General features: G+C 51.0%; 1 protein-coding gene and 1 pseudogene across 1 annotated transcript; both read right to left on the minus strand.

Moving 5' to 3' along the window:
* Positions 1–6,000: 6,000 nt before the first annotated feature.
* Positions 6,001–7,221, minus strand: LOC136466224 (subtilisin-like protease SBT1.4; annotated as a pseudogene).
* Positions 7,222–8,216: 995 nt separating this feature from the next.
* LOC136464661 (subtilisin-like protease SBT1.4) lies at positions 8,217–10,687 on the minus strand. The gene has a single exon (XM_066463627.1). It carries the CDS (start codon positions 10,682–10,684, stop codon positions 8,348–8,350), a length of 2,337 nt encoding a protein of 778 aa, XP_066319724.1. The 5' UTR covers positions 10,685–10,687; the 3' UTR covers positions 8,217–8,347.
* Positions 10,688–13,206: the final 2,519 nt, after the last annotated feature.

A 13,206-nucleotide genomic window follows, 5' to 3' on the forward strand; every position in this document is an offset into this window, starting at 1 on the left:
TTGCTGTTGCCGGGAAATCCTTTACCCCATAGATCTTGACCTAGGTGCTCTCATGTATCGATTCAGAGGTTTGATGCCGCCGAATCAACGCCGTTTGCTCCTCTCGACGCCGTAGAAGATGGCGTGAGACACCCTTCTCATGGGGCTTCTCCTCTTGGATGTCAGAGGAAGCTCTGCGAGGTGGGACTCCTAGAGGCATCTTCCAAGCATCGTCCGTGCTCATGAAGGTTGAAGGCGGGGTGAGGGTCACGGGCACCTTTGTCTGACTTCTACGCTTCATGAGATGTCCACCGCTTTGAGTGGCGAAGTCGATCCTATGCTTAGAAGGCTTATCATAAGTGTAGCAGTTTCTGATAAAATTTGGTTATTGTAAACCAGGTGATGGAAAATGCAGTAGAGTTTAATCGAAAAAGAATGACTTTTGTTGATTTTGAACACTACTACCTGTGTCTCGATTAAATCAGGTGGTTTGAAGATTTTTGTTCAGTCAAACTCGGCCTTGCATTTTTACGGGCCCCCTTCCCGACCCGATGGGTAGTTAGTATAACTACGGGTTATGCAAGTGATCCGATTTGAAATTTTACTCCGACCAAGTGCGATCATTCATGGCTCCTGAAGCCAGCAATCCCGAATGCTCAAGGATCACTTGGGCGAATAACGAACGCATGTAAACCTCTGGGGCTGTGGCGTATTCTATTCTATCGAGTTAATAACGGGTAGAACAAGTGAACGTTCGCTATCCGGAAGCGGCAGGACAAATGCTGACCAGCTGGGGCACATCATAAAACCCTTTTTCTAGATTTCAAGAGCTCGTACTTTGGTTGCAGCCATGGGCTAACCAGTTTTTTGGTTTCCCCCGGAGGGGCACACGTCCGCTGAAATAAGGTACTTGGAGCCTGTCCGAACATTCGAGAGATTTACGTAGCCTCGAGGACAGAGGTTTTAGGATCGGCTAGCGACCCCCCTGAACATCCCCCTCACTCTAGAAATGGCAGGGTTCAGCTTTCGTGATTCTAGGATGGAATCACCGACTATACCTGCAGCTTTGGTGGGCTACGTCGGGCTTTGGTGGGGCCCAAATGTTGGTCCACCCGGTTTCACCAGCAATTTTGGGCCTCAGGCCTAGGGTCCATAAGGGTTTTTGACTAGTATTAGCCACCCTTATGAGTTAGCCGAGGGTGGAGAAGGCTCGTCCCTTTGCTGCCGCTGACAAATGCAATAGTGCTCACATCTCTGCTTACCTTGACCTAGCAGACGTCGTCACATCTATATCCCACTCCTGGCAGTCGTAGTCATGGCGTCGAGAAAGACCCTGGCCAAGAAAACCAAAACCATTAGTTCATTAAGTGAAGAAGATATGAGCTCAAAGAGCAAAGGGGGACAGAGTCCCGTCCTTAGTTCTCTGTCGGGTGTCAACGGCGACGGAGGAGGACATCAAGAATCTTGTGGTTGGGGGATTTCTGGTGCCAAGGGAGCTTTTGGGTTACCGGTGTGCCCTTGGCCAGGACGTGCCCGTCCCTGATTCCAGCGAGATTGTAGTCTTCGTCGACTTCTTTCACCACGGATTCGGAGTGCCCATCCATTGGTTTGTCCGAGATCTCCTTCGATACCACGACGCGTAGGTACACCACCTGACCCCGAACGGGATCGTGCTTCTGCGAATGTTCATTTCCTATTGTGAAGACATCGCGGGGATCGAACCCCACTGGGTGTTATTTTGTCGTTGCTTTGATGTTCTTCCTTAGTCGGACCGAAAGGTCGCCGACAGCCTTTGGATCAAAGCGGCCGATAAATCTTCATTCTTTCACATCGATCTCCCTTCCAATATCCTAAATTAGGCGAAGAAGTGGTTTTATGTTTATGACTGCTCGACTCCGGCCTTTTCCCACAAGCTCCCAGCCTCTCTGCTAGCGGTAGAAAAGAGGAAGTTCCTGAGTCCGAGCTGGAAGAGACGGACGAACTCGAGAGTGACCTGCAGGATTATCATCGGATGAGAGGGGTTACCAGTCAGTCTTGCCTAGCGGCCTTCTATCGAAGGTGGATCCATCCCCTAAGGGAACGTGTGTCCCTGATGTGCGACTCATGTGCAAACCACTGGGATGACAAGGTTGACGCGATGATTTTCTCCCAAGGTTCACTTGGTTGCCACTAAGCTACGTCCCTGTTGTGTCGACCGCTCACTTGGTGGTTCGACGGCTAAGAGGTGTTAGATGAACCTCGTCCACACGTTGAACACCGTAAGAACCTCACAAGCTAATAGAGGTTAGCTCAATGACACGCTCAACTAGAGTTGCTCTTCGCGATCCCCACGGGGTGAGCACAATCCCCCACACAAATCCTCCTCTGGAGCGCCGCACAATCTTCTCACGTGCTTCAACGGAGTCACAAGCCACCAAGCCATCTAGGAGGTGGCAACCTCCAAGAGTAACAAGCACCACCGGCTTACAACTTGATCACCTAGTGCCACTCAATGCAACCTCATGATGCAACGTACTAGAATCACACTCACTCATAATCGGATCATACTCTTGCAAGCACAAGTGAGTTAGAGGGCTCCCAAGCACTCCCCAAGCATGGACACTAAGTCTCAAGGGTGCTAAGCATGTTCTAAGGCCGGCCACACACTCCGGTCACTTCTAGAGAGGTTCTAGGGAGCTCTTTTGATGACCGGACATGTCAGGTCATCACTAACTGGACTCTCCGTGTGCCCGATCACTCTTGGACGCGTTAAAAACACTGACTGGACTCTCGACCAGACTCGCAGGTACTGACCGGACGCGTCTGGTCACAGAGTCCGGTTACAGACCTTTTAGCGCTAAAACGTCTATAACTCTTAGCTCTGAACTCCAATTTCGATGATCTTGGATATTTTAGAATGCTTATTCGGAGGGCTACACAACCCACTTGCATATTTGATCCAAATCAAGAGCCATCCTATAGTTTGGAGTACACCGAAAAACCTCTCTCTTCTCCAAGTTGATCCAATTCAACTCCAACAACTTCTCTTTTGCAAATGTGCTAACACCACCAAGTGAACAACATCTTGTGCACGTGTGTTAGCTTTTCACAAACATTTTTCCAAAGGATTAGCACTCTGTTCACCACGCCACTCAATCCTAACACGTATGCAAAGTTAGATCGCTCAAGTGGCACTAGATGACCGATATGCAAACAAGTTTGCCCCTCTTAATAGTACGACCATCTATCCTAAACTCGGTCATGCACTTCTCTACACAACCTTTGACCGGTGAAATAAAATGCCCTAGGTTATACCTTTGCCTTGCGCATTTCACTTCATCTCCTTCGATGTCGATGCAACACATGCACCAACTAACCACCAAATGATATGATCCACTTCATATCATCACGTGACTGTATTGGTTCATCGATTTTGACTTCACTTGCTCTTCACCTTTGTCTTGGTCTATCGGCGCCAAGTCATCACTCAACTTGCCCTTCACACTTGCAACCGATCCGTTGAGCCAAGTCTTGTCTTGATCTTCTCCACCTTGATCACATGACTCCATATCATGTCTCATATGCACTGAGCTACTTGATCACATGTGTGAGCTTTGCAACATCTCCAAGCCATTTCCTCTATGGCATATGTTGCTCACACATATGTACCTACGGGCTAATCACCTGTGTATCTTATATTAAACACAATTAGTCCACCTAGGTTGTCACTCAATTAAAAAAACCAAACAAGGACATTTCAATCTCTCCCTTTTTGGTAATTGATGACAACTCTACAAAGATATAGAAATTAAGCTCATTTCAAGCTAGCACTTCACACAAGTGTAAATTGCTAACTTGATTTGGATTTTATGCTACTTATCCAACATTTAAGCTCTATGTTAAGGTTTGGATAAGCATCATAAAACCTGACTTTGTAGTAATAACTCCCCCTACATGTGTGCTCAAATGATTTGGTTTCAAGTTTGCACACATGCATAAATATAAAATTTGTGGGAGTGTTACCACTACTAAGTGATGCTAAGGTGTATAGAATAACCTTTGAAGCGTGATACCAATCGGAGTTGCACTTTTAACGTCATCCTTAGCATCATGAGTAGCTAGACAACAAGAATACTAGAAACCCCATGAGATCAACATTATAAGCAAGGTTCTAGTTTTTGCATGATAAACATAAGTCTAGATACCATCCTATGCATGGTAGTTATCATATCATCATTCAAGTTCTACAACTAGCATACACCACACAAGCATGCATATCAAATTTAAAAACTTATGCAATGCAAGCAAGCACATGACTATGCACAAATCAAATGCAATCAATCAAAAGTTCATGAGCTTGCTCCCCCTACTTGTGTGCTTCTCTTGTCCAAGAATTTTGATCCCCTCACATTCTTCAATGTTGCTCATTCTTTGTCCATGTCCATGTCCAACTTCTACTTCTTTGTCTCAATCTCTCCCAAAGCTTTCATACCTTTGTACAATCTCTCCCCCTTTGTCATCAATTTCTATAAAATGTGTGCTTCTCATTGATGCAAAGGCTTGCATTGGGGTAGATGGTTGACACTTGAATCTTTATTTTTGATGGACACCACTTCATATGTTGGAATGACACCACCTGTATAGCTCTTCGAGATACCACACATAGGATCTTTGACCTTGATACCAATTGGTGAGACACCTCCCCCTATGTCATAGCATAGGTCATCCATTTGCTAACCTTGAGCTCTTATAGTGAGGGATGCATTCTTCATTTGATGATCACTTAAAGTTGAGGATCATTTGTGGAACCACCATCTTGTATGAATGATACCATGTGTAGAGATATGATACCACGTGTATGATTGATTTGTCAATAAAAATTATTTCTTGAACATTTGCTATCTTCACGAGTACCACTTGTAGGATATCACTTGTAAGTTGATCTAGACGCTACTTGTGAATTCTTGATGAAATACTTTGAGTCTAGATACCACTTGAAACAATCAAACTAGATAGCCATTTGTATTGTTATCTTGTGCTTGCACTCTTGTTACTTATCATGAGCTTCTGAGTTGACTTGAACTAAATTGATTTGCCTAAACTTCCAAGTCCGGTTTGAACCAATGACAATCTTTCTCACACCTCTCACAAGGGTTATCTTGCCAATGTTGTACTTGTCACTTTTTAGCAATCTAAAATAGATCAAGTAGTTGGGTTCACTAGCTCTCATGAACAAACTCATACTCATATCACTAGATCAACTAAACATTCAAGCAATAGTGGTAGGCTATAAATTTTAAACTTTCATTTGTCATGCATGATCCTAATAAGCATGTACTACATGCACTAACCGCATACTAGTAAGGGATGAAATAATGATGCATAATACAATGATACCTTTGCTATGTTGGAGAAGAGGATAGTCACATAGATTCTAATTTGTTTTTCTAGTAGCAATGTGAAGTCCAATTTAATAGCTTGGTGAAGACCAATCATCAATATAAAATCCATTATTCACCCATATAAATTGAGAACCACTTATGATCAAGTACACTATCTTGAGTTGTGGTTTTCTTGATCAACCTTTTTGATTTGCTTCAACTAAGCATCTCAAATGTTCCTCGGATCACCACTTCCATATTAGCCTTTCAAGTACCACACTTGGTTTACCTACACATAGGCGGTAAGCCCCTACACTAGGGAGAAGTGACCTCTCTCCAAAGAACCATTTTTTATACTCACTTGAAATAGCTTGATTGATTGATCCAAATAATAGACTTAACTAGATGTGTAACCTTAAATTCTTCTTTAAGTCATTTTCTTTCTACTTATTTAAGTCATTTTTTTCTACCAAATGATTTCCAATTATAACTAGAACTTAAACTTCATCTTCATTTTGAGTTTGATCTTGATCTTCAACTTGAGTACCAAGTGTGTGCTAAGTACATTCCACTATCAAATGGCCTTATACTCTTTGCTTGTCATACTTCTAGATCATCTTAAAACCAAACTTAGATGCTTCAATCACTTATTAACGTGTTTTCAACTTGGGAACCGGTGGTTGATGGTTGACGCGCCAACCGTCACGATCCATGGCGCGACATTGACGGTGGTGAACTCTCCTGGGCCGAAGTTTCCCGAAGATACAGAGACGGTGATGCCGTTGCGGACGGTGCTGAACGAACCGACGGCGATGCCATCTGTGTAGAACTCTTTCGGCTTGGGCTTGGAGCCGCCGAGCGAGACGGAGATGACATCGACCCCATCAGCGATGGCCGCATCAAACGCCATGAGGATGTCAGTATCCGCGCATCCATGTTTCCAGCAGGCCTTGTAGGCGGCAATGCGCGCGCCCGGGGCCACGTCGATGGCCTTGCCCTTGCCGTAGTTGAAGAAGGAAGCGTCCACCCCGGCAGAGCCGGCAGCGGTGGAGGCAGTGTGCGAGCCTTGCCTGTTGGTGTCTAGCGGCGACAAGGACTCCTCGGCTTCACTAAAGGCAGCCACGCCCATGCGCAGCTTCATGCCCTCGTAGAAGAATCTGGCGCCGACGAGCTTGTTGTACGTTGCAGTAGGCGGAGCCGTTGAAAGACGGCGTGGAGACGCAGGTGCCCCGGAACTTGCTGGGCGGCAGCGGCAGCGACGCGTCCGCGGCGAAGGACGGGCGGTCCATGGGGTAGATGCCGCTGTCGATGACGCCGATCACGACGTCCGCGGCGCCGTTGGACCTCGGGAGGAGCCCCGACGACGCCGAGAGGCCGAGGAACGACGGCGTCAGCGTGGTGTGCAGCTGCAGCGTCTCGTCGGGGACGACGGCGAGGACAGAGCGCTGGGACGCGAGGTGCGCGGCCTGGCGCTCCGTGAACCGCGCCGCGAAGCCCGTCGCGGCGTGCGCGTACGCGTAGAACACCCGCGGCGCCGGGCGCAGCATGTGCGCGGGAAGGCTGTCGCGCTGGAAGGAGGTGTACGAGCGGGCGAGCAGGCGCGGACGCGTCGACTGTGGCGCGTGCTCCGCCGCGACGACAGAGCTGGCAGCGAGGAGGAGGAGGAGGCACACCACGCCGGCTAGCCCAGCCACTGTATCACGGTGGCAGTGGGAATGAGAGTGAGCAGTGTCGTCGCGGTGGCGCCGATAAGTAGGTTAGCCGATTGGGTTGGTGGTGGCATTGCACGGCGCCTAGCGCATTGGGATCAGATCACCACGGCAGCCATGGCGCGGTGCCAACCATGTGCGAGATCCAAATCTGGGAACAGAATTTTGCTCATGCCACTAGTTCTGATTATTGAACTCTGCTCACGGGAGGCGTTTTGATTATTGTATGAGAAGGCCTGGTGCAGTGGTGCCCTGCTGCATGTTGCCAAAAGACCAAGCTCCCGTGCCGGTTTATCCTCTGTTTTCTCAAGGCGTCGTTGCCTACCTGTTTTCTGGAATCACCACGTGCTTAATGTTGATGGCTGCCTCTGAAAAGGCGAAGTAACGTATGCTTACTTTCTGATCGTGGCACTGCGCTAGATGCAATCTTTCAAATATATAAAAAAGCTAAATCTCATCTGCTGGCCGAGCCCTCTATTTGTAACCGGATAGCTCTCAAAAGGCATCTCTAATAGTCTTTCTTAAATTCACTCTCTAAATCATCATTTAGAGTGTCATTTGAATAAAAGTCGTCCTATGTCTTTTCACTCAAGGCTCTAATACAATTTTTCTATATTTTGTGCACACTCTATAGAGCCAATCACGCTCTTTCTCTTTTGCTAACGGGAAATCCAAAAAAAAAATGATGGTAATATTTAAAGATCTAATTAAAGAAGCTGTTGTAGAGCATTTTTTTTCTCAAGATCTCTATTTCTAAAAATAAGAAAGGATAAGAAGATTTTGGAGTTGCTCTAGAGGTTCTGTTTTGAAAGGTAAACATCCGTGACAGATTTCAAATCTCAGCCACCATTTGGAGATAGGGTATGACATGTGACCCCATTTAAGGCTTTTGGAGTGACTTTAGCTTTGGTTCATGCTGAAGCCTTGCTAAACGGGTGTACAAGATATATCTCCTTGCAAGAAGCCTAGAGGAGTTAGAGCCGCAAAAATGTGACGAAAAAACAGAGGAAAGATGCTACAGTGATGAGCAGTGACACGTCTTTGCTTCCATGACTCCGAGTGCACCGGATCCGTGTAAGATGCTAAGATACAAGATGAGCTTGCCGGTGTCATTTAAATAACAAGTTTGTAGCTTGAAACCACTTATCATGAATTTCAGCGAGGAATGACAAATTCTACAACTGGACCACGAAATGGAAGAGTGCTGAAACTAGGCAACTTATTCAATAGTCTGCTGCTTACTACTACGAAGCAAGATACGCGCACACGACAGTAGTCAGCTCAAACTTCATAGTTGCATCACATTTTCGCCACGGCCTGGCTCTGTGGGGTCACCGTCCAGGTGACGGCGATGGGACTCGTCACCTTGTGCTCGCCGTCGCTCCACTCGATCGACCCGAACGTGTACTTCTCAGTCACGTTCATCCCCTCTACCGGCGTGAAAGTGACCTCATACTTCTGTGCCCGCTGCCACGGGCCAAACAGCAGAGTGTCCGGCGTCACTGTCACTTTCACGCCAGCGGGGCTGGTGACCCTGACCCTATACCAGGCTAGGAACCAGCTCCCAACTTCGCGCACGACACGGCGCTGGCGAACCGGTTTCTTGTCAGAGTTGAATACCACCGAGAAGGTCGGGTAGTTGAGGTCGCCGACGGAGCCCTTGCGCTTGGAACAGTCAGTCTCCGAGCTGCCACTCGTGAAGATGGCCATCTGCTCGGTGGTGTAACCGAGCGCGCAGAGGAAGGTGAGGTAGTCGTCGGCACCGGCGTCGTACACTAGGCCCGGGTTGAGGGCGCGGTTGGGGAAAACATGGCCGGATCCACGGACGAATGGCGTGGATGCCTTCCCGGTGGCCATGTCCTTGATGACCTCGCCGCCGTTGTCGACGTTGTACGCGGTGGTCATCAGGGCGGACTTGATCGCTGCGGGGCTCCAGTCCGGGTATGCCTGCCGGAGCAGCGCGGCGATGCCGCTGACGTGCGGGCACGACATGGACGTGCCGGATATGATGTTGAACTTCACTCGCCTCGTGTCGCTGTCGAGCTCCGAGGGTGAGTTCTCGCCGGTCCAGGCAGCCATGATGTCCACTCCAGGGGCGGTGATGTCCGGCTTGAGGATTTCCGGCGCCCGGAGGTTGGGGCCTCGGCTGGAAAAGGATGCCATTCTTGGCGATGACGGCGTCCTGCCGATGACAGTGCCTGGGAACACGATCGTCGCCACGGGGGATGCGGTTGTTCCTATGTACTTCTTGATCTCCTCGGCGGCGGCGAACGTGACGGCCGTCGCAGGAAGGATGTGCGGGCTGGTGATGGCCTGCTCGCCGAACGCTTTGGTGCTGACAAGGATTGCTCCAGCTCCTCCGGCAAGTTTGACGGCTTCTCCTTTAGCTGCTCGACCGATCACACCAGGGTCGCAAACCACGATCTTTCCAGCGACCTTGCTGGGGATCAGCTTGTCAGCTTCACAGACGCTTGAGCCCACGTCCCCGCCGTAGACGAGCGGTATCTTGCTTGGACCGAGCGGCGTGCCGGCGTAGAGGGAAGTGCCGGTGAAGGTCTCGCCGTTGCCGAGAACGAGGTTCGCTGGGAACTGGCGGTTGATGGTTGACGCACCGACCGTCAGGATCCATGGCGCGACGTTGACGGCGGTGAACTCGCCGGGGCCAGAGTTGCCCGCGGAGGCAGAGACGACGATGCCCTTGCTGACGGCTTTGAACGCTCCCACAGCCGTGTTGTCGCTGTGAAACTCGGGCACCTCGCCGTTGGCACCGAGTGACACAGAGATGACGTTGACCCCATCCTTGATGGCCTCCTCAAATGCCATGAGGATGTCAGAGTCCGCGCATCCCTCTGCCCAGCACGCCTTGTAAGCGGCAATGCGAGCGCGTGGGGCCATGCCGACGGCTGTGCCTTTGCCGTAGCCGAAGAAGGCGGCGTCCTCCACGGCAGAGCCAGCGGCCGTGGACGCGGTGTGGGTACCATGGCCGTTGGTGTCGAGCGGCGACTGGGATTCCGTCTCATGAATCGGTCCGCCGTTCAAAGCCTCGTACCCCAGGCTGAAGAACTTGGCGCCGACGAGCTTGTTGTTGCAGTAGGCGGAGGCGTTGAACTCCGGCGTCGAGACGCAGCGGCCGCGGAACGTCCTGGGCGGCGGCGGCAGGGACGGGTCCGCGGCGAACGACGCGCGGTCCTTGGGGTATACGCCGGTGTCAATGACGCCGATGACGATGTCCGGAGCGGCGTTCGACGCCGGCAGGAGCCCATACGGATCCGAGAGTTGGAGGAACGACGGCGTCTGAGTGGTGTGCAGCTGATGCATCACGTCGGGTATGACGGCGAGAACGGAAGGCAGAGACGCCAGATGGTCGGCCTGGCGCCCTGTCAGCCGCGCCGCGAAGCCCGTTGCTGCGTGCGCGTAGGAGTAGTGCACCCTGGGCTCTGGCTGCTGCAGGTGCGTGGGGAGTTGGTCGAGAATGAAGGAGGTGTATGCGCGGGAGAGAAGGCGCGGACGCCACGACCGTGGCGCGTGCCCGGGCGCGACGTGTACAATGTAGGAGGACTGGACCTCCGCCTCGGGCGCCGCCGCAGCGACGGCGAGGAGGAGGCTTAAGAGCAACACCCCGGTTAATCTCCCCATTGTCGTCCCAGTGATTACGAGGGAGAGGGTGGATGTGCTGCTGGCTTATGGTGAGCTCGAGAGAGGAGGGGCGAATAAATAGCCGAGCTGAGCACTTGCACTTAACTCAGATTCAGATCAGATCACCACGTCGTAAATCATGTTGTTAATTTAACTCGTTCTGGTTGACAAAACTCTCCAATGAGGCTCGTTCTCGATATTTAACTCCTGTGCTCCATGTTGCATTTAGCCTAGATTCAGATCAGATCACCGCGTCATAAGGTGAAAGAATCTGTTCCAAATATTCTGCAAACTAATTTGCTAATCTAACTCGTTCTGACTAACAAAACCGGCTCGTGTGACTTGTTCCGAATTAGAAAACTCTGCTCATGAGACTTGTTCTCAATATTTTGGTGATTAGGTTAGTGGATGTGCATTATGCTTAGTAACGTTGTGAGAAACAGGCGAATAGTTGTTCGCCTGATGGTTTCTGCTGCTGATGTTTGTTTTGGTGTAAGAGAAAAACACTGTACCATATCTGATAAGTTCAAGCGAACAGGGCAATTGTCGGGGTTATAACCCCGGAGTGTCCCAAGGCACCAATTAGTTGGCAGGCCAAGCGGCCCACCAGACATCAGCCGGCAAAGGCTCCAACGACCGAGCCCCAGCTAGGCCAAGCAAACCAGGACAGACGCCAAGGCCGGGGTCGGCCACGACCCCACCCTCTCGCCTTAGCCGCACGACGCTCGATGAGCGCACGACGTCTCCCCCGTCATGACCCCTGGGAGGAACGGGGAGAGGTCAAACCCAGCGAAACACGTCCGCTCTGACAAGAGAAAGCACACCGCACTGACCCCGTAAGGAACGAGGGGACAACAGTCACCTCGGTTTGGTCAGACTCTATCCCTGCACCATGCAGTCTAGACAAGACAACACTGCTCGACAAGACGCACGGGATGGGATCCATGACGAGGGCCGTGATTTAGAGGCCAACCAGACCAACGGGAGCCACGACCCCAACGATCGGGATCGTGGCCCTCAGCTCCTCCGGCCAACAAGGCGACCGGCGACCTGGTGGTGGCTACCAACTTTTGTACGATTCCCTAGGAAAATAGGAGGCGATGACGAAGACCATGGCGGAGACCACGTCATGCAGGACGGCTGGTGAACCACCACCGTGCCTACAGTGCCGCCATGGCCGGCACAGTAGCACCGCGCCACAACATGCCGCGACGTGCCACAGGACCGTGCCAACAACCATGCCCGGACATGCACCATAAGACGGCGTAGCTTACAAGCCAAGTTAGCTACAGCCTCCCTTAGGCTCACGACCCTTCGGTTGGGAGAACCTCCTTCTCTGTATACGCCCTGGCCCCGAACTCTATATAAGGGCAGCAAGGGCACCATCTTCAGACATCCTCTACCATTTGACTCATTCTCCATCGTAGTAGGGCTCTTGGAGCTTCCCTTTAGACAATCCATCTCCTAGCTCTAGCTCTCCAACCTCTTCCACCATTCTTGCACCCCCATTGTAAGAATTTCAGAGCATTCAAGCGAGAAACACACACTCGATCATCTCTGAGACTAGACGTAGGGCTCCAGCCTGAACCAGTAAAAATCCTCTTGTCTTTTGGATGCTATCATTGTCTTCCTAGAGCAGCGCAACAATCGTATAAATTTACTAGTCCAGTTTATAAAACACCGACAGTTGGCGTGCCAGGTAGGGGACAGTCACGCACTCTCGATTGTTGAGCAGGAAGCGATGGCTTCTCGCGCCGTTGGTGGACTCGCTGGCGGAATGGCCTACGGTGGCCACATCCGCCGTGAAAACTATGAGTTCATCGGAGTCAAAGGGCCAGCGCCCGCGTCCGCATATAGCCACGGCCCAATCCTCTACCATGGAGATTGAGGTCCTATGGCCCGCGATGGACACACTCTCAGAACTGCCCCCGACGGTAGCATCCCAGAGTTCACCTATGTTGGGGGGCCAGTACCTTTTCTCGTCACCAGCCATGGCCAAGTCTTCCACCGAGGAAGCCGGAGGTCCGCGGCTCATGACGAACTCTCCTAGGGAATGGCCTCAACCGGCCACATCCTTTTGGGGGACCATGAGGTTATCCATACTAATGGGTCAGCACCCATCACCAGCTTCTACCCCCTCAAGGTCAACCGTAGGGGAAGCCTAGATCCGATGGTAGGACAATGCCTCGAACAGTGTCTCCACAACTAGCGGGGCGCCGTGTGTCAAGGCACGCATGAATGATGAAACTACCCGTCACCACGCGGCGACGTCGTTAGTGGTCAGGTGGCTACCCGGTGCCGCGCCTCGCAAGGCCAAGCTCGGAACCAAGATCCAATCCTATATGATGGGCAAACTGCCCATCATGCCTCGGCAAACTGTCAGCTGTCACTCAGAGGCGCATGCAACTGACAAAGCGGGCTCCCTGAGCGCGTCGTGCGCCACACCGAGCAGACCAAACCGTGTCGCACTCAACCCACTTCTGTAGCGACAGGACGTAATAGCTCTTCATCAAGAGCGGCAG

Source organism: Miscanthus floridulus, chromosome 7 (assembly GCF_019320115.1).
Source record: "Miscanthus floridulus cultivar M001 chromosome 7, ASM1932011v1, whole genome shotgun sequence".
NCBI lineage: Eukaryota > Viridiplantae > Streptophyta > Magnoliopsida > Poales > Poaceae > Miscanthus > Miscanthus floridulus.

What these genes read in the sequence shown, in the direction of transcription:
- LOC136464661 (XM_066463627.1), bottom strand. Translation starts at nt 10,684, where the DNA reads ATGGGGAGATTAACCGGGGTGTTGCTCTTAAGCCTCCTCCTCGCCGTC.